Source organism: Acomys minous, assembly GCF_964271855.1.
Source record: "Acomys minous genome assembly, chromosome: 13".
In the NCBI taxonomy this organism is placed as follows: domain Eukaryota; kingdom Metazoa; phylum Chordata; class Mammalia; order Rodentia; family Muridae; genus Acomys; species Acomys minous.
The window spans coordinates 88,294,983-88,319,272 of record NC_140495.1 but is presented as its reverse complement, the minus strand read 5'-3'; the positions used below and the strand labels follow the sequence as shown (position 1 = coordinate 88,319,272).

Here is a 24,290-nt window from a genome sequence, read left to right as displayed (position 1 = left end):
AAGGGGTCCATGTGGACCCTCAGCTTATCCAGAAGAACCCCTGATCACACCAGCGTTCTTAGCAGAGTCTTGCTGCAACCCAGGCCCCTGCCAGGTACCTCCCTTGGAGTCCTGGTCTTGCCCTAGCAATGCAGGACGTAGGTAGTCACTGAGCCTCTGAGCCCTAGTGACATGCAAGGAGGACTTCCCTCATCCCCAGAGGCAGGGACAGGACCCTGGCTGGCTGGTCTCACTCCCAGCTACACGGTATGTCTCCCATCCTGCTAAAGCCCATCTCGTCCACTGGCTCTGGAGCCTCTCACCTGCCCTGCTTCTCTCTCTCCAGCCTCTGTCTAGAAGCTTGGGGGAAGAAGCGATGATGTAGACTTCCTAAGCCAGAACTAACTGGATTTCTCCCCATCCAGCTGGCCTTTCCACCCTGCCAGTCAACACAGCCCTAATGCTTTGCCCTCTTCTCTGCCTCCTCCCAACAGCCACCAGACACTAGTGGTATACAAGGGAAAAAGGGAAGTGATGTCATTGCCCCAGGCTGGCCTTGGTGCAGCATTTGGAGGCTGAGAACCATGCCCTCAACACTCACTGGCAGCTGAGTTTGAGCACTCTGGACCTGGGTCATCATTCAATGCCCCTCACACCTGCTCTCCTGTATCCCAGACCCTCCATCCTCCCTCATACCCTCAGCCTTCCCTTCTCTACTCTCTGCTGTGCTTTGCCTCAGTTTTTCCATCTGACTGACTGGAAGAGGCAGCCCACTGTGCCCACCTCCAACAAGAAGCCCCCTCTCCCTAGTAACCAGCACACACTCATCTGTCCTTCTATGCTTTCTCCCTCTCCCCCAGGCCCTTACCTGCTCTGTGACTAATGTCTTCACCTGGGTCTGCAGCACACAATAGGTCTGAGTCCTATGTGAGTGGGTAGGGGATGCATGTGACAGAAGAAAGGGTGACCAAAGGCCTGGCAGTGGGGGAACCGAGGCACAGAGAAGGTAAATAGTGTTCCCTAGGTTAACCAGTCAGTCAACAGATTTTTTTTTTTTTTAGTTTGAATCCTTTTCCATGCTGGATAGACTGGGAGTCACATGACACATTCTGTGTGACCCTAGGCCAGTCTTGTCCCCTGTCTAGGACTTGGCTTCCTGTTCATCCCCAAAAGAGGGTCACCTAGGCATCTTCTGGTGGTTCCTTCCAGGTCAGGCAAAGCTTCAAAGAGGCAGGGTGAAGGCCAGAAACCAAGGTTAGAGGACAGAGGTAGAGGGAGGCAGGGGAAAAGATGAGCTACCAGCTACTGGAGATCATTACGGGAAGTGAGGGTGACCTTTCTGCGGCCTGCATGGGGAGAGGGGTCATCTTTCTCGCTACATAATCCCCACCCTAGATCACCTTGTATCTGGGCCTCACCATTCTCTCCAGGTCAGTCACTCGTGCCCACCTTGGTGCCCATCCCCCAATTGACCAGGTACCTTCAGAAGGCTCAGCTGGAGAAAACTTCCCATGGGGCCCGTGGACAATCTTGCCTCCCTTCTCCCAGCAGGCTCCTAGGGCAGGCTGCTGACTCCCTGGGTTCTGGGCTCGTCCTCTGTGTCATGGCAGACCAGAGTTCATACCTTAATAGTAGTGGAGGGGAGGGTCTCCTCAGGATCGCAGACCAGGGCCAGCCATGATGCCAGAGCCGCCGTCCCAGTGTCTGTTCAAGGTGTCTACCAGCTGTCCTAGGCTTTCCAGAACAGCTCAACTCCCTGTTCCTAAAAGCGCTGATTTGACTTGACTCTGTCATTGCATGAAGCTGCCAGCAGAAATCACAACAGGAATTATTAGTGCTTACCAAATTCCCCCAAAAGACAGGGGGCAACCTTGGGAAGACAGCCCTGCTATGTTAGCCTAGAATCGTCCCACCCCCCCTACCCCCCCTACTCCTCCACTCCTCCAAGCACCTTCCCACAGGCCTATTCTGATTCCCTCCCCCACCCCCACCTCTCCTGCCACCTCTTACCACTGGCATCTTAATTGACCTCCTTGTTCTGGAAGCCCTAGAGACCTGAGACTCCAGCTGTGCTTAAACAGAACAAAATCTCTTCCAATTTCCCCACCGTTTAAAAGAAAATTGAATTCTTTATCTGCAGTCTGGGGAGGGGGAGGCGGGGTAGGGGAGGGGAGAGGAGGAGGGAAGGAGAAAAATAGGAAATAGCAGGTCACTGGCCATACTCCCAAGCTGGCCCAGAAGCCTTTGTAGACACACTGGTCCTTCTACTTGGGGGATGCCCAAGGCTGTCTCTTAGGACCCCTTTGGTGGGGTCTTGGTTCGTGTTCTGTTGGAACATGCATGGTGGGGGGAGCTGAGCCCAGGAGGCTGAGATGCTGACAGTGATTGACAGGTTGGAGTTCCTCTGGCTGTCAGGCCTCAGTGCTTCGGGCCTGTGTTTATCTCCTTAATCTAAATATTAACCCTAAAACCAAAATAGGATGGAGTGCAAGGTAGGACAGGTGCTCCAGAGAGTTCTGGATGGGGTGAGGCTGGATTTTCAGGAGAGGAGAGAGTGAGAAGGGATGCCACAGGGCCTTCAGGAAGTTAGGGTACTAAGCCAGGATCCCCCCCACCTCTGCCCTTGAAATGCACCAGCCTGTCTGGTGTAAGATCTGATGGCTTTCGGGGAATGAGCCTTTCAGTGCATTGATTTTTACCAAACTGACCCATTGCTGTCAAGCTCTGCAGAGCTGCACAGCTCCTGTCATGGGTGTCCCCAGAACCCACAGCCTCAGTGTGAGGAGATGCTGATGGCCACCTGTCTGTGCCCCGATGTCAAAGCTAAAGGATACTCAGTAGCTTCTCAAGCCTGGTGATTGGGTCCCAGGAGTTCAGTGGCTCTTGGGCATGTGCGTCATCCCGTCTACTAATTACCATACAGAAGATAGAGGTCCTTGGATGTTGTACTCGCCTAGGGTACCAGCTCCAGAGAAGCCAAGCCAAGACTGTAACCCCAGTTGTGTGACCCCCCCCCAAGCCCTCGCCCCACTTCCCTCATTCCTAATCAGGACTGTTGGAGTTGCCTGAGTTCTACAGAAGTCGGGCAACCCACAGGTGACCTTGAGCAGGTCCTTGACATGCAGTCACCATGTATTCAGCTGTCCCCAGACAGTCCCCTCCTGCACCTAGACTTCCAGCTCAGAAGTCACCCTTCCATAGGCTGGCCACTGATTGTTCCTGCTCAGGCAATTGCACTAAGAACACTGGAACAAAGAAAAGGGATCCCCTGGGCAGAGGGACAGAGAGTAGCCGGGACCAGAGCAGGTTCATAAATACTGCAAACCAAAGGCCTGTGCCAAGGATGCCCGGGCTAGGTGCAGACAAGATCTCCAATCTGGACTGAGGTAACTCAGTGATGGGCAAAGGAGAGCCACCCAGGCCTCAACTGAGTCTGTCTAGACATCGGCTAAAAGGATGGCTGGGGGCAGATGAAGGGATACACAGGATATGTTTGGGAGAAGTGGAGCTGGGTCTGTGGGCTCTGAATAGACTGACCCAGCTATGCAGCTGTGGGCAGGGTGGGAGCCATGCTTCCTACAAGCGCATCTCCAGGGTGGCTCAAAGTCCTTTTTGGTGCTGACTTACCTAGTGTTTTGCAAACTTTATTTTTGTGTTTTGTTTTGTTTTGTTTTGTTTTGTTTTGTTTTTGTTTTTGAGACAGGATCTCACTATATATAGTGGTCTAAAACTCACTATGTAGACCAGGCTGACTTGAATTTACAATCTGCCTGCCTCTGCCTCCCAATGGCTGGGTTTAAAGCATGTGCCACACAGGGCCATTTAACTTCGTGACCACAGGACATGCCTACATGGTCAAATGCCCCCAGTATTTTCTATTTTATACTGCTGTACATAGTTTTCTTAGTGTACTTGTGACCCACTAGAATCTAGTATCCACCTTTTCTGCTTCTCTGGGCCTCACTGGATGAGAAAGAGTAAGTGTGGGGACACACATTAAATCCAGGAGTGTTCAGTCTACAGCCCATGAGTTGCAGAAGCATGTGTGTACTTATGTTGCATGAGATTGTGATATAACATTTTCACCTGTGAAATTCATGCCTGAGAAACATGCAATTAAACTACAGAGGGAAACCTCTCTCTCTCTCTCTCTCTCTCTCTCTCTCTCTCTCTCTCTCTCTCTCTCTCTCATACACACACACACACACACACACACACACGCCCCACACACACATGCCCACAAATCTCATATTTTAATAAGTTTATGACTTTGTGTTGGGCCATGTTCATAGATCCCAGGCCATGTGCAGCCTGTGGGCCACCAGCTGGATGACACACCTATGCTAGACTGATTTCAAGAGCGACTACTGGGGACGGACCCAACTGCTCCACTGCTGCTTTGCTATCTGATGATGGTGGTGGTGACAGGTTTTCATCCAGTCTTAGGCTACCAGCTTTATCTTGGTCCTGCTACTTCTGAGCTGTGACTTTGGATGACATTGACTTTGTACCAGCAACAACCTGTATAGCTGCTAGCAGCAGAAACTCCCAACAATTGCTTATACCAGGCTGGTGTTTTGGTTTCCCATATAAAAGCAGTACAGTGGTGAGGAGCCTCAGGTGGTCCCTTCAAGTATTCTTCCTCATCCATATTTTAAACAAGGAAGGAAGAAGGGAAGGAAGGCATTTCCCCTCCTCCACCTTTTTAGGTGTAATAACCACATCTGTCATAGCCAGGTAATCCTAGCACTCAGGGAGGCAGAGCAGGATCACTCTGTGAGTTCGAGGCCAGCCTAGTCTACAGAGCAAGTCCAGGACAGCCAAGGCTATACAGAGAAACCCTGTCTTGAAAAAACAAAACAAAAAACTTAGCTGTCTGCATATGCCCTTGTGTAGGGGTTGGTGCCTGCAGAGGCCAGAAGAGGCCGTGAGCCCCTCTGGAGTTGTAGTTTCTGGCAGTTGTGTGCTGTCAGATATGAGTACTGAGACTCCAGCCCTCTGCAAAAACAGCGATGGCTCTTAACTCAGCAGTTGAAAGCTATCTTACTAACCCCTACCTCCTTCTCCCTATTCAGAGTTCCCAGAAACACTTTGAAAACTTTTTTTCATTGTATTGGTCCAAACTGGTGGCAGTATTTACCTGCAAAAGAGGCTGGAAACATTGTCTTTCCCACTAGTATTGTATCCCTTAAAAAGAAAAAAAAAAACAAACCATGGTTTCTATTAATCTGAAAAGAGGGATGGGCTTGGATGTCTAGTCTCTGCTAGTCTCTTCTCCTGGGGAGTAACGGCAATGATGCTTTCTTATAGACTTGTGAGAATGCAAGCAGAGAGTTCAGCACAGGGCCTGGTACAGAGGAAGAACTCGCCCAGTGACAGGCACAAACATGACGTTGCCTGTGCCACACGAAGCGCATTCTGTGTGTGCATCATCTCATCATGTTCCTACCTATGACAGCCTAGTGAGGCCAAAATGAGCCTCCTTGTTATATGGCCAGATCCCAGCAGGGACGATGGTCTGAGCTTATGTCTCAAGGGTGTGGGTAGCCTTCCCTTAGTGAACATCATAGACTCTTTGATAAGACTGGACCCCTCTCTGTGAACCTGGCAAACTCTAGAGCTAGGCTGGGGGTAATGCCTCAATTGTGCTCCCTTTGGGAGTATAGCGACCGGAAGTTCAATTCCCAGGACTGTGGGGGATGAGGGAAGCCAAGTATAGTGACCCATAGTTATAAACCTAGCCTGGGGTGGGGGTGGGGGTGGGGGAGAAACAGAGATTGACAGATCGCTGAGGTTCACTGGCCATCCAGCCCAGCCTACTTGAGTTCCAGGCCCGTGGGGAGACACTGTCTCAAAAACCAAGGTGGCAAACCTTTCCCTCCCCAACCCTTCCACTCCCACCTAGAAATGACAGCTGAGGTTGACCTCTGACCTCCATATACATGCATGTGCACATGAACATGCATGTACACACACACACACACACACACACACACACCTACCTACCTACCTACCACTCATGGGGCCATGAGATGACTGTTACCTTGTATAACAGTTCCAAAATGGATGTCTCTTTAACCTATTTACCGGCTTCTGCCTGCCAGCCATCAACAGAGAACCCAGACTGGACAGAAGTCCCCTGGGGGCTCCCACTGTGAATGATAAGTCCTTACAACCTAGAACTAGAAGATTGGACTGGCTGAATGATCAGGGACATTTTGCTCTGTAAGGCCTAGTCTCCTTCTCCCAGCACCTGCAAAATGAGAATGCCACTGAGCCCTCTCTCTTTGAGGCCAGGTTTAGAATAGTGGGCTTTTCCAATCCGTTAGGCTATTCTGACAGCTGGCTGGCAATGGGGGAAGAGAGTGGGGAAGCCCAAAGGTCACGCATCTGGGACAGGACTGCTTCTTGGTCCATAGTAGACACAATCTGCCACACACACACACACACATCCCCATGCAGCCCTGGGTTAAAAGCCCAAGAGAGTAAAGGGGCCAGGACTACAGACCCTCTGCTAAGCTCAGACCTGGGGTGGTAGTACACACTCCCAGCCATGAACCTTGACCTTAGTTTCTCGTGTCATGTGGGAATGTAAAATTCATTAGGGCCTGGCAGGTGGAGCAATGGAGATGTCAGGCAGGCAATCGGGTGGCTATTTCATCTATCAGATGTGAGGCGTGCCATTTAGCGAGCCAACAAGAGGATGTAGAATCGATATGTTCATTAGCGACAACACGCGTTGGCCCAGTCGGCGCCCGCCAGTGACTGCAGGCACAGGGGCATGTCACCCATGCGTCAAATCACCTTGGAGAGAAGGCATTTCCCTGGTGATCAGTCCCCCTTCCTCACCATCCAGGTACCCCTCTGTACCTTCCCACTAGTCTAAAAGCTGCCTGTCACCTGTATGGCCCACAGAGGAGGGGGCAGCGGGTGGATGATTCAGGAGGGGGCCCTGGTGAGCTAGCTGTCGCACCGGGTGGGCTACTCCTCCAGGGGGTTGATTGGACTGTCTCTTCCCTTCCATCATCTCCTGGGCACATGCAGTCCCCTCTTAACTAAGCTTCAGATGTGTGTCTGTCCCCACACCTCTCCTGTACCCGTAATTCCAGCTTGAGAACAGCTGTAGAGAGGCCCAAGTCCTTCTGACTGCAGATGTCTCACCCTCCCCAGCCAGCGCCCCACCCCCACCCCCGCTCCATGTCCCCAGGAAAATGGCTTTCTGCATCCAGTTTGCTTTGCTTGGTGATCAGATATGATTGGAAAAAAAAAAAAAGTAACTCAATAGCATTTTCTTCAGACCTAAGGGCATTAAGAGTAGAGAATCTGTGGAAAGGCTGAGAGGGAGCTTTCCTCCTCTTCCTCCTCCTCCTCCTCCTCCTCTCCCTCCCCCTCCCTCTCTTCCCTCTCCTCCTCCTCCTTCTTCCCTCCTCCCCCTCCCTCCTCTTCCTCCTCTTCCATATATATGTGAAAGCCAGAAAAATCAGGGTGAAGCTCTTGGTCTTCCTGGTCGCTGACTGTAGAACACTGAGCCACTTGTAGCTGTGAGAGCTGTGAGAGCAGCAAGCATGCTGCCATATCCCCATCCAGCCTGAGGCGTCTCCCACAGAAGCCCCTCCAGCAACAACTGTGGAGGGTAGGCGGCTTGCTGGGGAAGCGTCACCCACTACCACCTTGGGGGTAAGAGCACAGTCCAGTTGCTGGGATATTTGGGCATGGAAGCCAAGCTCCATCCCAGCCCAGGGACCAGGAAACTGGAGTGCTGCTCCATAGAAAGTGAGAGTAGCTTCTAAAGAGGTGACTTTCCCTGTCATTCTTGCAACTTCTTTTAGGCAAAAGCCCATAGGCAGAGGTAGACAGATCCTCAGGTAAAGTAGTACCCGGGGCTCCAGAGATGAACTCAGAGCCATTAGTGGCTCTGTGGCTTTGATGCCATTTAGGCACTTAGGAGGTGCCTCATAGACACATGAAAAGGGCCACAGTGTCCTCCTCTGGGAAGGGCCCAGGGCTATGGTTCCTGGATGCTATACTCCTGACCCAACTACTAGCATGCTCCTCAGAAACTGTGGCAGTGTTGTCACCAGTGATGCGATGGGGAGGTAGATGTTCTGTCACTGTTGCCTGGGGACATGGACACTCACTGAGAGGTCCTGAGTCACCCTGAAAACTTGGGTCTTGTCTCAGGGTTGGGTCCCTGGGAGGCCTATCTGGCCACTGGCTCCACCTGGGTGGCCCTGGAGCCCAACTGTGCCTCAGGGCGATTACAGGCTTACTTGTGGCCCTCAGCAGGCAGGTCTCAGGACCTAGCTGGCCTTCTTCCTTAGTTCCTGCCAAAGCACAAGGGGCAAAAGGACAAGCCTTCCAGAGGACTTCTGGGAGGAGACTCTTCTAGCCCCTACAGCCCAGGCTCTATCTTGCCCCCTCCAAGTGTACTTTGCAAAGATGCATATCGTTGAATTTAAAGCCCAGACAGATAATCCACTATGACCTCATAGTCAACTTGGTTACACCTGCCAAAGCCATTTTTCCAAGGCCACATACCTTTGGGGTGATGACATGGACATGCCTTGGGGGGCGACCACTTGACATGTTCCATCACTCCTAGATGTGACTTATAGATAACAGAAGGGACGATTGGGTAAGATGTTGTACTAAGGGCACAGGGGCTGGCCATGTGACCCAGTAGTTCTTCCAGAGTGAGCTTTTCATATCTTTTTTCCATTCCCCACCCCCACTTCACCATCCACCTCACCCCAACCCTGTCCTGCACCATCTATCCCAGCACCATGGCCTCTTCAGCTGGGCTCACTGCAACCCACCTGGAATGCCTTCCCACCCTTCAGGGATCACCCATTCCTGAAGCACCTCCTCTCTTCGCTCATATCATCCTTGGACTCCTAACCTCCGGCCATAGTGGCTCTGTTCTCTTGCCTGTGTGGAGACCACACCCCCATTGGTAGTAGATACATGGTAAAGAGTCCTTGCTGCCTCTGGCACTTCCCGGCTTCCTTGCTTGTCGCATGTGGGTGGTATGCAGGTGACCACGCAGGTTCATGTTGGACCTTAACCGGAAAGGTTGACTCGCCAATCAAGCAAGACCAGAACCATAGACATTCCAGACAGGGCTAGGAAAGTCCCCTTCCTGATACAGTGAGGAGAACTGAGGCACAGGACAGGGAGTGACTTCCCTGAACTACATGGCCAGTTTGAGGCATGATCTTTAACAGAACCACCTGGAAAACAGACAGGATAGTGGGAGAAAATGAAAAACAGACTCAGTTGAGTGTATCTAATGCACAAACAGTCAACCATCTATCTCTTAAAACTATAACCGCTGAGATTGTTTTTAAAGATAAATGGGCTCGGAAAATGCCAAGTATTTGCCTTGCAAATGTGAGGGCCTGAATTGGGATTTCTTGCACCTCTACAAAAAGCCAGGTAGGTGGGACGCACCTGTAACCCTAGTGAAGAGAGCAGGTAGATAGAGCCGATCTGGCGAGACCTAGTGAGAAACTTTGTCTTAAAGAAAAAAAGATGGAAAATGTTCCTGAATAACAACACTCAAGCTTGCCCTCCTTCCTCTACACATGTGCATACACTTGCAAACTCATGCACATGTGTGCACAAACATGCACACACATGTGCTCATGCGTGCATATGCGTGCACACAACACAGAAAGCAGGCCATGTCTTTGTTATTGTCCAGCCTGTTACCTCCTTAATGTACTCATCAAACATATTTTCTTTCTTAAAATACACACAAACACGCACACGCACACGCACACGCACGCACGCACGCACGCGCGCACACACACACACACACACACACACACACACAATTCCTTATACTAGCCACATGCTTTTCATTTGCTCCATAAGAGAATCTCAACACCACCGTGTGACTTCAGTGCCTTGCTTAACCTTGCTGAGCCTTGTTTCCCTCATTCATAAACTGAGGGCCATGTTAGGAGTACAGTCAAAGTGGCTGCACATCCGCATTTCTCAAAACAATGCTGGGACATTGAGGCCTGAATCAGGGTAAGGAGTGCTGTTCTGGCAGCCGCCAGCAGGGGGCCACCAGCAGAGGTGTTCATCTGGGACCCCTTACCTTTACTGCGTTTCATAAAAGTCAATGTCAAGTTGTTACAGACAAGTGTCCCACATGGTTGCCAGGCCCACGTACTTGGCTCTCCCTCTACCTTTGAGTCGACCAACCCCCCTCCACCACCGAACAAGAGTCCCTGGGGACCGCCAGGCGGTTGGCATGCTCTACTCCTGTCCCCCCTGACAGCCTTTGACACGACGTAATTGCTTCCCCCACGACAACTCCTTTAAGCTCAGAGCTGCTGGCTAGAGCAATTTGCTCCCCATCAATTTTTATTTCCAGATTTTAGAATAAAGGGGAAAAAAGCAAGTAACACTGGTACCCAGGAGCCAACACTGCCCCTGCAACAGACATGACGGAGCAACGCCTCAAGGAGACTGCCAGCCACCCTTCCTGCCTGTGGGACTGACTTTTTTTGGGTTTTTTGTTTCGTTTTGTTTTTTGAGACAGGGTTTCCCTGGGTAGCTGTGGCTGTCCTAGACTCACTTTGTAGACCAGGCTGGCCTCGAACTCACAGCCATTCGCCTGCCTCTGCCTCCAGAGTGCTGGGATTAAAGGTGTGTGCCACCACACCCTGCACGGGACTGACATCTTGATAGTGCAGCAAGGCAGGCATCCAGTCCCCTTCACCTTGACCCAGCTGTGCAGCCTGGGAATCGGGGCTGATGATGCTCACATGCAGAGAAGTGCAAATGCGCTTAGACCTGGGACAGGGAGCCATAGGGATGAAGCCTGGAAGAATGCCTGCCTGGCATGTGCAAAGCCCTGGGTCCGGTCCCCAGCAGTGTGTACACCAGATGTGGCTGTGCATGCCTGTAATGCCAATGCTCAGAGGTAGAGGCAAGAGGATAAGAAATTCAAAGTCACTTTGTCCACATAGTTTGAGGCCAGCCTGGGATACATGAGATTATGCTTGCCTTTTTTTTTTTTTTTAAAGAAATGCCAGCTATACTTGGAAAAGGGTCCCCGTGTGCCAGATGCAGCAGAAAACAGCCTCCATGAGCTGCCTTCATCGACCCACTGCAGCCTCATAAGATGGCAACTGCTATTGTCCCCATCTCATAGATAAGGAATCAGGCTCAGGGCGGGTGCTACAATGGGGTTACCTCCTTGCCTCCCTTTTCCTATCTTCCTCTGATATCTCCACTCTTCTCTCTGTCCCCTCTCCTTCAGTTGGGTCACCCTCCCGCTGTCAACCTTCCCTCCTGAGAAACCCATTTACTCGGCATCTGAGGCTCCAGGCTTATCTGCTAAGAAGAACCTCCCAAGTTGCCACCTAGAATCACTTTCTTCTCAACTGAGTTTCTCAAGGCCTCAAGGGCCAGGAGCTCCATGCATTCTAGGAGGTTCTAGGGAGCTAGGAAGGCTCAGAACATGTATCTGCAAGTCAGACCATGGCCTTTCCCACAGCGTGAGGTTTGCTCCCTGGAGTTCAACCCACCCCAGCCTGGGCCACACTAAGCCTCTCCCAGCTTCCTTGTGCCCCAGGAACCTGTGCTCTGCCAGGCAGTCAACGTGAGCCTGACAAAGGGGAGCAGATGGTGAAGAGGCAAGGAAAGAGCCCTCCTAACAGAGAACGGTGCTCGTCCCAGCTTAATGTCCCAGAACTAAGCCTGCCTGGGAAGAGCCTGAGGGCTTAATGGAGGATGAACTCCTGGTAGGAGGCAACACAAAAGTGGGCGAATCGATGGCTCAGGTGCCTGGGCAGCACACAGACCCCAGCCCAGGTCATGTTCAGATCCATAGTTGAGCACAGATTGTACCACCCTGAAGTGGTGTGTTTAGCCACAAGTCCTTGTTAACGACTTTTGTGCCAGCATTGCCCTGAACTATCCAGGGACAAGCATTTTCCTCACCCTCAAACCTGGCAGCAACTATACCAGAACACAGATTCCACCTGCACCATTGAGAGGAGCTCTAGGAAGGCTAGATGGGAGAGGTGCCAAGGCCTTGTAGCATTCAGTGCCATCCATGATCATAATGTCCACTGTGGGCATGGTGGTGCAATAGTTGTTTGTCCCAGGTCCTCACTTGGCCACAAGGTAGAGAAGGCCTTTTCCCCTTTAGCTGCAGTTCCCATCACTCAGGTACTCCCTTCCTGTTTTCCCCTCAGTGTGTGCTTTCCACCGGGGGACTCTGAGCTTCCAGATGCAGCCTCCTCGGTAACATGCCTTGCTTCAAACCTCCTACAGGCTCAGAAAGCCCAGCCCAGGCCCCAGGGGCTTCCTTAAGCGTGTACGTCTCTCTCCCCTTCATCTGTAGCCCGTCTGTCATACTCCCTGTAACCTGTGGTTGCCCGCTGGTTCCACTGCTCTCTGAACCACTCGCTCTTTGATCCCTCAGAATCCTAACACTTTCTCCAGAGCCTCCATCAGTAGCTCTTCTCCCTTGAAATATGGCAACCCCTGGGAGGCACTTAGAGTAGCAGCAGCAGCCTGCCACACTTGACCCCTGCTCACCACATGGCCACTGTGGTTCCATCCTCAGTCCTACTTCACTTGCGTTGAAGAAGTCGTCTCTGAATGTGCTATGCATTGCCACAGAGACAGGGAGAGCATGGATGTCTCCTGGCTATAACCCCCCACCTAGGATGGTTATCTGCATCCTTGGTAGGAGGGAGGGAGGCACATAGAAAGCTCTATGCTCTCAGGTCCCACCACTGGAGCTTCCTCCCACCTATACCATCCTTTCTAGTCCCTATACCCCCCAATTTCTCAGCAGAGGCCCCACCATTCTTACTTGGTTTGAGGAGCTGCTCCAAGGGTCTGGGTGATGATGAATGTGAAAAGTATTACTGAGCAACACCGGGGCTCAGTGGAGCTGTTTAAAAATGCATTCTGCCATGTAAATTTCTGCTCCATCAATCCTTATGACATGTCAAACATTGCTATTGTTTCCTGAACAAATTGTGCCTGGTGCCCTTCTCTGCAGATCTGTGCATGGGAGCAGAACTGCACTCGACGCCTGCTAAGTCGCTGGGACCCAGTGCCACCTGCAAGGTAGCCTGGCAGCTGGGCCTGCTGGGCTTCAGAGCTGAAGGCCCCCCATGCACATGGTCAGGGAGTCCGGATGTGTGCGCGTGACTAGAGTGCAGGTATTGGGTGAGGAGTGACTGTGCATGTGCCTACAGGCATGCTGGGAGAGATGTCCAGGTGGCTGCGAGAGGCAGGGAGGGGACTACAGGGACCAATGGGAAACACTTGAGACTAAAGAGGAGTGTGTATAATCTGTGTGGCGCTATGTTAGTAACCCGGGAGCTCTCTGTCTGCCTCAGACAGACAGAAAAAAAAAGAGAGAGAGAGAGAGAGAGATTTCTGGAAGTATATACAAGGGAAAGACAGGATACTGGGAAGAGAGTCTGTTTGAGACCCAGAAGAGACAGAGAGGGAGAGAGAGAAATGGTGTATGAATAAAGACTTAGGGAGATGCAGAAAGGGAAAAGGCATAGTGAGGGATAGTTTTTAGGCTAACAAAAAGAGGCTGAGGTGTTGGCTTGGGTACAGGTGAGAGGCTTGTCCCATCAGTAAAAGAGTCAGCGTGGGAGAATGGAGAAATAGAAGGATCCAGAGGGTCCTAGAAACCTACAAGAAGAACATTATGATGCGCAGATCTGGGCCCAGGGGTTCTGCTCAAACTATGGCACCAGCCAAGGACAGTACGGGCAGTAAACTTCGAACCCATACCGAGATCTAGCCGATGGACAGGACATTCTCCACCATTGAGTGGAGAGTGGGGTCTGACTTTCATGCGAACTCTGGTGCCCCATTTTTGACCATGTTCCCTGGATGGGGAGGCCTGGTGGCACTCAGAGGAAGGATAGCAGGGCACCAAGAAGAGACTTGATACCCTATGAGCATATACAGGAGGAGGAGGTCCCCCTCAGTTGCAAACATAGGGGAGGGGAATAGGGGGAAAGTGGGAGGGAGGGAGGAATGGGAGGATACAAGGGATGGGATAACAATTGAGATGTAATATGAATAAATTAATAATTTTTTTTTAAAAAAAGAGTCAGCTATCAGAGTGCAACATCCTGGAAGGGTGGGGCTGTGCTTAGAAGGAGGCCCAGAGAATGGCCGTCTAGGGCTGGGGACATCAGGTGGGAGTCAGTGGAGTTTATGGTTCAGCAATAGCAGATAAACATTAATAAGGCCAATTAAGGTCCCATAGGGAGGTACAGGGACAGCTGTGTGGGGATGTGTGCGAGGAGAGGGTGGTGGCAAAGCAGGTATCCTGGGCTAGGACACTTGCTGCAAAGCAGACTAGCGGAAGCGGGTGAAAAAGGTTCTTCACAAAGACCAGCTGGGTAAGAGGGTACTTCCGGGGAGCACATGGAAGGACCTGCTGCCTGTTGGTATGGAGAGTCCCTTGGAATCCCCCTAGGATACTGGGCTTAGTGTGAGTCCTAGACCTATAGGCTCAAGGAGGCCTGTTTACTGAGGGGTGGGTAGGTCAGAGAGTACCTGTTCTTACCAGGATGCCCCAACCCTCAGCAGAGATGTCCGGGTTGACTGCACAATACCCCCTCCCTTCAGATTGGGCCTAAAACACCACATAGATCATGCTTAAGCTTGGGCAGAGCTAGGGGACCTTCTTTGGAAGTCAGTGGAAGGCATCTCTCTTTTTTTTTTTTTTTTTTTTTTTTTTTTTTTTTTTTTTGGTTTGGTTTGGTTTGGTTTTTCAAGACAGGATTTCTCTTTGTTATCTTAGCCTTCCTGGACTCGCTTTGTAGACCAGGCAGGCCTCGAACTCACAACAATCCGCTTGCCTCTGCCTCCCGAGTACTGGGATTAAAGGCTTGCACCACTATGCCCAGCTGGAAGGCACCTTTTGAGGAGTCCTAGGGCCCTGGCTGAGGGGCTGTGTCTCAGAAGAGCAAAACCCATGCTATACAAGCTGCCCCCTCTCAGTCAAGGCTGGAGAGACACCCGTGCAGGAGCAGAGCTACTGAGACCATAGGAGAACCCTGCCTGTAGGGCCCACCTGGCTCCTCTAGAAGGGAAACACCAGACTCCCTCCCTCTGTTTGCAGGAGGAACAGGAAGGCACATGGTTAGACGCTCAGCTACAGCCAGCACTGTGGCTGTGTGACCTTAGACAAGCTAACTGACCTCACAGAGCCCAAGGTCCCCCCTTTATCTGTAGAATGGGGGTTCCACAGAGCTATCAAGAAGATGGAATGAAAGCATAGAAAATCTTTGTGGACTCTGTGGCCTCTCCTGAAATGCTCAAAGCAAAAAAACAAACAAACAAACAAACAAAACAACAACAACAAGGCATACAGCCCCTCCCATCAATGCACTGAGCAGAGATGTAATTCTGACTAGTCTGGGGACCATCTCCTCCCCGTCCAGGCTCTCCGCTCACCTTGTCTTAACCTTTGGAATTTTCTCCCCGTGTGTATTTGTTTTTTTTCCCTTTCCATCCACAGCATAAAATTACACTTGTGCTGGCATTGTCCATCACGAAAATAAGCACCGTGGCCACAATCATGAGGCGCAGATGCGGAATGCGCTCTGCCAGGGAAGCAGTGCAGGGCAAGGTTAAGGGGTTGCCTCAGAAACCAGGAGCCCCAGCAGCTCAGCCTAGCATGACTCCATACGGGGAGGCATGGGAGGCAGAGGCTGACCACAGGGGCAGGTGCCGACCACATGACTAGGAGCTGACTGACCATGGGGACAAGAGCTGTCCATAGGACAGGCACTAAACCCAGGGCAAACGCTGACCACAAGGGCGAGGTGTTGACCATGGGGGCAGAAGCCAACCAAGCGGCCGTGAGCTGGCCGTGGAGACAGGGGATTCTGACCCACCTTCATTCTTCCTAGTCTGTGGAGGACCTGGTAGGGGAAGTAAAGATGTCCTGAGTCCCCAGGCCTGGGTCCCCTGCTATGCACAGCCAGTAATTGTCCTGCAAACACCAGGCACCTGACTACAAAACCTTCTGCAGTTCAGATCAGCCTCACCAACCTACCCTCCCACCTAGGACCCGTTCTCCACTGTATTTCCCTATGGCTCTAGCCACTGTCTGTGTTCTGCTACCTAGCTAGTTCCTTCTCCACCATCTAGCTCCCTATTCCAATTGTCCCCCTTTCAAAGAGGACTTGACACGTTGGTTCCTGGCACATTGGAAAAGCTATGAAGAATTGGCTGAGTAGTAAGGGAAGGCGGGCAGGTGTTGTGGGCAACCCTCCAGGTAGGACAGCCATCCTCCATCCGCCCGTCATGTCCACTGGGCCCTGCCTGCAGTACCCACCCCATCCTACCCCCACAAAGAGTCATTCAGCCTCCAGGTTATGACTGGTTGGTCTTTAGAAGCAGTCAGAGTTTGAGGTGCTTCATGAACCCCAGATTGCCCTCATCAATCTGCATGGTTCCTTATTGGCCACAGGAATATCTATCTGCTCATGGCCACAGGTAGCAACAAATTGGAACTGAGCTTCTCCTTCACCGGGAGGGAAGTGGGGGCTCGTGAGTAATTTTCAGGACCCCAGATTGTGCCGTGCATTCTGAGAGAGATATGACAAAAGACTCCTGGCCAAGGCCAGTGAATGTTCAGAGAGCTCACTAAGGGAAGGGGCATCTTGGATGGGTCCTAATAGGTAGGTGAGAGTTTGGGAGGAAGTGATGGAGTAATGTGCGAAGAGGAGAGTTTGGGATGCATCCGGGAAGATGTGGCTACAGGAATGAAAGGCTGGGGCTAGCCTCAACATCAAGATGCTGTTCTAGATTAGTTCATCAAGTAACAAGGAGCCATTGAAAGTCTTTTTTTTTTTTAACAGAGAAGAACAGTCATTTTAAAAATGATTTTATTTGTATATGTGTGTGTATGTGTGTGTATGCATGTATGTATGTGTATATATATATAATGTGTGTGTGTGAGTGTGTGTGTGTGTGTGTGTTGTATGTTGTGTGTGCAGGTGTCTATGGAAGCTAGAAGCTGGCATCAGACTCCCTGGAACTGGAGTTATAAGCCATTGTGAGCTGCCTGATGTGGGTGCTGGAAACCAAACTCAGGTCCTTTGGAAGAGCCTTGTGTTGTGCATGGGGCGCAAAAGGCTTTGCCAACGGAGTGAGGCCATACATTGTGCCGAAGGGCTAGCATATTGGACTTCTGCTCCATCACTACACAAGGCAGTGCACGGTGAGCCGCCAGGGGAGCCATGCCCATTGCCCAGCAGCAGGCTTCTTGAAGCACTTGCTAGTGCCCCTAAATCCTGAGCCATCTCTCTTGTCTCTGTAGAGCATAGTCACTTTGACCATCAGAGTTTGTATCTTGCCCTTGGGACCCATCAAGAATCTTGACCCACTAGTGAAATGTACTACGCACATATGTGCCAACCCAGCAATAGAGGAGAAACAAGATGGTGTAGTGACCACTATACTAGTACCAGAGGGGGGAGCTGGATAATAGATGAGGGGTTCACCTAGAACCCAGGGTTGCCTGGGTAGCCATGAGGGGGGGGTGTACAATCTGAGACACCTGTGTGACCAACTGTGCCATCTCCCCACCACCCCTGCAGCCGCCTGCCTGACCTGGAGGCTCTTGGAGTCTCCTGCAGGACACCCATGTCCTCACTTCTACACTCTGGCAGGGAAGGGGTGCTTGGGTCTAGAGGGGAAGCTTATGCTCTATCTAAAGGCCTTTGACCACGCCCTTCTGTGAGCTGTGGTCTGTGTGTCACTTGATATGGCAGTGAGCTTCAGGTAGCTGTTGTGAGAGTCTGGCGAAGGAGATGGCTTATTGGGTGCCAGAGCAGATGGAGCTGGGCAGGATGGAGCAGGACCAGCAGCTGCCCAGCTGCACAGGGTAGCAGATGGGCAGTTGGGCTGGATATCCAGCTCCAAGGGTAGCGCTCAGGGGTCCTGTGTCCCTCAAGGCACCAAATGGGTTTAAATGGGGGATGTAAAGACAGGTAACTAAGCATTATGGAACTTGTGTTTCCTCATTGGTAAACGTTGCTTTTCCATAACAGAGACCAAAATACCTGGCAGAACAAGTTAAGGGAGGCAGGAGCTGTTTCAGGTCATCACTTCTGAGGGTTCACCCCATGGTCATTTGGTCTCCTGCCCTTCAGCAGAACATCGTGGTGACAGGAATGTGTGGTGGATGCCGTCCTTCGGTACTTGAAGAATGCACACAAGAACATGGCAAGACAGACAGACATGCCCCACTGCCCTACCTCCTCCATCTAGGCTACAGCTCCCAAAGTTTCTAGTACCATCCAAAATACCATCCCCACTGGGGACCAAGCCTTCAATGCGGGGACATTTCATATCGAAGCCATAATAGGGGATGGGTTATAAGTGCATGGTAGGGATGTGGTAACAATTACAGAGACTCATAGGGCTGAGAGGATGACTCGGCCAGTGCTGTGCACAAGCATGGGGATCTGAGTTCGATCCCCAGCACCCCCATTTAAAAGCTGAGTGTGGTGGCTCAGTGCTGGGAGGCAGTGACAGGAGGATCCATCCCTGGGGCTCACTGCTAGCCAGCCTCGCTTGGTCCCAGTGAGAAACCCTGTCTCAAGCAAGGTGGATGGTTCCTGAGGAAGAATTCCTGAGATTGACTTCTGGTCTCTACACACAGATGTGCATGTGCACATATTCCAAGAACATACATATATACATACATACTACATACATACATACAAACATACAAATGCATATATACATTCAGACAGACGTGCATGTTCACATACTCCACAAATACACACATATACACATGCAGACACATTTATACAGACAGACACAGATATGCATGAGCACATAAGTCACAAACATATACACATAAATATATCTTTACTTATATATACATATACATACACACATATTTACACACATATGCATACACACATATACACATACACATATGCACACATGCATGCACATACACACATACCCCTACATGTGCACATATGTACACAATATATACACATATGCACATATATGTGCACACATGTACATATATACACACATACAAATATACACAAACATACATGTGTGCATAGACATGTACATATACACACACACATATATACCCATACTCCTACATGTGCACACATATACACAATAACACAAACATGTGCACATATACACATACATACACACATGTACATATATACACGTACTCACAGACACACACACAGATGTAGTTACAGACAGACACATAAGTACCTCTCCAGACCCCAGGTAGGCTTCAAGTAAATCTGTCAACTTGTCCCCATCATGTGTTAGGGGTTCCCAAGCTAAAGGGGTTGTATGTTAAAGCATTAAGCAAGACTGAGTTCAAGGCAGGCAGGAGCAGGTGAGACAGGCCAGACAAGGGCCCTAAGATTGGCACAGAGCAGCACAGCCTACTCTGTCCTGCAAGTTGTGGTCCAGCCTGGACTGGAGGTGGCTGCACAAGCCGCAGGGGTTACCCTAGCCCTCCCCATCTGACAGGTCACAGAGTTTTCGACCTCATCTTGGCTTCATGCAGCCAAAAAATGAAAGCGGGCCCACGCCTTGGTGCTGGGCCTCCATATTTCACACAGTCATTGGATGGTGACACCAAAGGGCTAACGAATGTCCCCTTGTCAGCATTGGTGGCCTGAGCAGGCAGTGAGAGGACTCTAGGGACCAATCAGACTCTTTGAAAGCTACACTGAGTCCAGCCTACCCAGGGAAGGAGGATGAGCCTTGGGGGAAAGGTCAGTGTGTACATTAAGACGGTCTCAGCTGCTCCCCGGGGGCTCACCAGTGGACTTGCCTGGGCCTCAGCTGTTCAAGGCCCAAACTCCAGAGTGAAGGGACTAGAACAGAGAGGCTCAGCTGTTCTTCCTGACTCAGCAGTCCACATGCAACTCTGTAAGGCTCCTAGGAGTGAAGGGCCAGTCCCCAGACCTACAATGGACGCTTCTCCCAAGGCAAGGACATACGTGTGGCTGCTGAATCCCTTTTGCTCTTCTCCTCCCTGGGTGGCTCCCCTCCTTTCCCTTGATTTTCAAAACCTTCTGTATTACTCAGGGGAACAGAGCCAATAGACTAAATATGTATTGAAGGTCAGTTTATTAGATCAGCTTACATGGCAAGGTCTGGGTTTTCCAGCAATGGCCATTGTACATGGTGAACGGCCATCGTCTATAAGACTGGGTGCCTCAGCAGTCCCAACCTAGCACTGAAGGTCTAGAGGATTCCTGGAGAGTTACTGATGTTCAATCTACTTGCAAGCCCAAAGATGCTTGGTTCTTATATCAGTGAGAAACCACCACCACCACCACCACCAGCAGCAGCAGCAGCAGCAGCAGCATTAGCATTAAAGTAGAGGAACTTGCCAGCAAGAGTGAAGCCATACAAGCAAAATTGAGGCTTCCTTCTTCCACCTCCTTTTATGTGAGGCACTACCTACATCTAGCATGTCTTCCTACTTCAAATAACCAGCTAAGAAAATCCCTCACATATGTGCCCAGCAGCCTGTCTTTTTGATTACAGATCCACTCATGCTGGCAAACATGATTAACCATCACTCTTTCCTCTCCTTTCTCTTCGTCTCCCTTCCTACATTCCTTTTCTTATTAGATGTTGCCCATTCATTTCTAGGCACCGGAAAACACCTGTCCCTACTGTGTGTCAGGCACTCTGCCAGCCAGAGCTCAGCAGGTGGAGGCCCAGCTCTGTAGCATCACCAGCCATTTTCCCAAACAGAAGGGCATGAGAGACCACTAGCCTGGATCTTGGGTCTCTACCTGACTCTGACCTCCACCAAAGGACTCTATGACATGGCATCAGTTTTTCCTCAGACACAAAAATGGTGCTGATACCTAATGATGCCCTGAATGCTGGTTTGCCCATGGGACTCACGGGTAGAAGGGATGAGGTCTTCCCAATCCTCCGTTCTCTTCCATCCTTTGAAGGGAAGAGCAAAGGCATCACCAGGGGAGCTGTGGTTGCCTCTCCCCTGGAGATCTAGGCTCCTTTCCTTCCAGAACAATCCTCCTCTTGGGTTAGAGGAGGCCACGCAGAAGCCAGGGACCATGTGATACAAAGTGAGCTTTGTTCTGTTTTGAGCTGTGAGCCTTGGGTGAACTATGGACCTTTGTGGTACCTCAGTTTCCCCATCTGTCATTTGGGTTTGTTATAAGGATGACACCTCTGTGTGGGGGAGGTAATAAGTCACTGGTAATGGGTGATTGTCATGAGGAATGGCTCAGGCAGAGGAGGCTGCCAGGGAGTCAGTGCATTCATCGGCACACACTGAGAAGCTTAACCCAGCTCTGAGCCTGGCTGGGGTCATGGTGGAGGACAAGAGTCTGTCTGCACACAGGCTCTAGGACCATCGCTGTGGGGACATTGGGTGGAAACCGGGTGCAGGAGCCAGTGCCCTAAAAGCAGGCAGCCTGGAGCCCTCAGAAATGGCATCTTTATGAATAGCCACATTTTCTGGTTAACTAAGGTCTTAATTCTCTGGGTATAAACATATTTTTCATTTCATTCATTTGGGATAGAAATATATTATTCATCTATCTGCCTTCCGGAACTGGATATACCGAACACGCATTAGCTTCTCATGAAAATTCAGGTTTATTATAAAGAACGTAGAATTTAATAGATTTCATAGAATCTGGGAGCTTTAAAAAAGAACCTCAGAAAATATTGAGCAGAAAGGCATTAAAACGTATTTTTAGCCGCAGTCTCTATTCACATGCGATCTTAGGAGCCTGAGAATAAAGTGAGCCCCAAGGTCGTCCCAGGCCTTTCCCAGCTGGCAGCTGGGGGCAAGCCACAGCTACCCAGACCCAAAGCTTCAGCCTAGGAAGGACCCAGAGTTCACATCTAGGACAGGGCCCTGTGTGGGCGGACTGAAAGGAAGGAAAGGAACTGACGGTGTTCTTTAGCCTGCATTGTGAATCACAGCCCTGTCCAGAGTGAAGCAGAAGCCATAAGCCCCATCCTCCAAAGCCTTCCAGAAGGACCGTGCTCTCCAGCGTACCCTGACAGCTGTCCGTGGCCATTGGCCATGCTTGCTGGACAGTGTGGCAATTTGCTTGGGCCACAGGAGGCATATAGATGTGACACAGGTTGTCCTTTCCTGGCCTGCCAGTGACACTCTCATCTTTTACCACTGCAGGCAACAGACAATGACGTGGGCACTTTTGGGGAAGTCAACTACTTCTTCAGTGATGACCCTGACAGGTGAGTTCCTGCCTCATGCCCCTTGGCGGCAGCCGCCTTTGACTCAAAGCCCAGCCAAACTGCTCTGTGTCCCAGGAAGCTCCAGAGATTGGAATTACGGAGCACTGATTCCCACCCTTCCTAAAGCTGCGAGCCTTTAATACAGCTCCTCATGTTGTGGTGGCCCCCAACCATAAGATTATTTTTGTTGCTACTTCATAACTGTAATTTTGCTCCTTATAATGAGTCAGAATGTAAATATCTGAGATGCCGGATAGCTGGTATGTGACCCCGCCCACCCGAGGGGGTCACGACCCACAGGTTGAGAAGCACTGCTGTAGTGTGAGATTATTTGTCCCATTCTCACTAGAATAAGTGGGAGAAGCCCCTGAGCTCTGTGGTACAGGATTTCTCTGGACATAGATTTGAGAGTAGAGAAGCAGGCATCTATGAAGCTCAGAAGTTCTAACACTGCTACTTCTGACAGCAGCGTCCACAAAGAACATCCGAGGCCTGACTGTGTGCCAGGCTCTTTGTCAAACATTCGCCATATATCAGCTTGGGTTCTGGATCACCCATTGCTACTGATAGGGAACTCGGTCCCCAACACTCTGTCGTCACTTCCATCTGACAGGAAATTCCAGCTTGGAGAAGCTGAATTCCTTACAAACTTCACACAGCCAGTAGACAAGGGGGCCTGGCCTCTGTACGTGGCCTTTACTGCCAGCATGCAGCAGTTACTAGGTGGACTACTTACTTGCCTCGCTGTGTGTGTGACCTGTGCTACTGGCACATAGTGGCAATGTAGTCCTTGGCTAAAGTTAATTGAACCCTGACTTCTGTACCCATGTGCAAACAAATACCCCTGCGCAGGCACTCATCCACAGCTTTGACCCTGGCGTCCTCTCCCTCCTTCCTGCCCGACACAGGTTCTCACTGGACAAGGACACAGGGCTCATCATACTGATAGCCCGGCTGGACTATGAACTTATCCAGCGTTTCACCTTGACTGTCATTGCCCGGGATGGAGGCGGTGAGGAGACCACAGGCCGGGTCCGGATCAATGTTCTGGATGTCAATGACAATGTGCCCACCTTCCAGAAGGATGCCTACGTAGGGGCTCTGAGGGAGAACGAGCCGTCTGTCACGCAGCTGGTGCGGCTCAGGGTAAGACCTGGAAGCCCTGAGCTTGCTATCTCTTTCTCTGAGTTCTTTCAGGAGGAGCTAAAGTCCCATCTACATGCCCGGGGCTCTTCTAAGCATTACCTTCTGCCCCTGGAGACCCAGAAAGTATACACTCAGAGTGTCTACCTCAACCCAGATGGCAGGCCATTTAGTATAAAGACATCGTCATGTCCCTTACAAGGCCAAAGAGAGGTGGGGTAGCAGTCCCTTTGCAAGGCCACCATTGGAGCATCAGAGGGGCTGCTAAGTGGGCTCATTAGGAAAGGACCGGCCATTCAAATATGAGGATGTGAGTTCATTCCTGAGCACCCTGTAAAAGCTAACTCACACCTCAATTCCCAGTGTTGCAGGGGGGTTAAGGCGGGGGAAACAGGAGGACCCATGGTAGCCAATTGACAAGGTCCAACTTTAATGAGAGACACCCTCTCTCAAAATATTAGGCAAAGAACAACAAGAAAGACACTTGATGCCAACCTCTGGCCTCCATGCACACTCACACAGGTGCACATATGTGTGCACACATACTTGAGCATGGACACACACAAATAGAGTAGCCACAGAGACCACCAAAGGGAAAGCAGGGGAGAGATGGACAGGGAAGACAGCCTGTGGGTAGGGAGTAGGGCTCGCCCGAGTTGGAGGCTCTGTTCTCTCCACGTTTTCCTGAAGCCAGTCCCTAGTGTACGGCAATGATCTCTAACCAGAGACTTCACGTCCCCTCTCCTCTTCCTCATCCACACGTCCAAAGTGACAGGACCCAGGGCCTCTCCCTGGGCCTTGCTTCTGAAATAAACAGCAATGAAGGCAAAAGTGAAGGGTAGGCATGGGGTGCACAAAAGGTGGGGCTGTGTGCCACCGAGCCTGGCACGGTTTCACCC

At 50.9% G+C, this 24,290-nt stretch overlaps 1 protein-coding gene across 1 annotated transcript in view; it reads left to right on the top strand.

The window, feature by feature from the left end:
• CDH23 (cadherin related 23) overlaps positions 1–24,290 on the top strand; it is a 382,149-nt gene that overhangs the window by 220,817 nt on the left and 137,042 nt on the right. The window contains exons 14-15 of the mRNA XM_084751804.1: positions 22,184–22,248; positions 23,157–23,394. Coding sequence (XP_084607930.1) covers positions 22,184–22,248; positions 23,157–23,394 — 303 coding nt within the window. The remainder of the gene's footprint in view (positions 1–22,183; positions 22,249–23,156; positions 23,395–24,290) is intronic.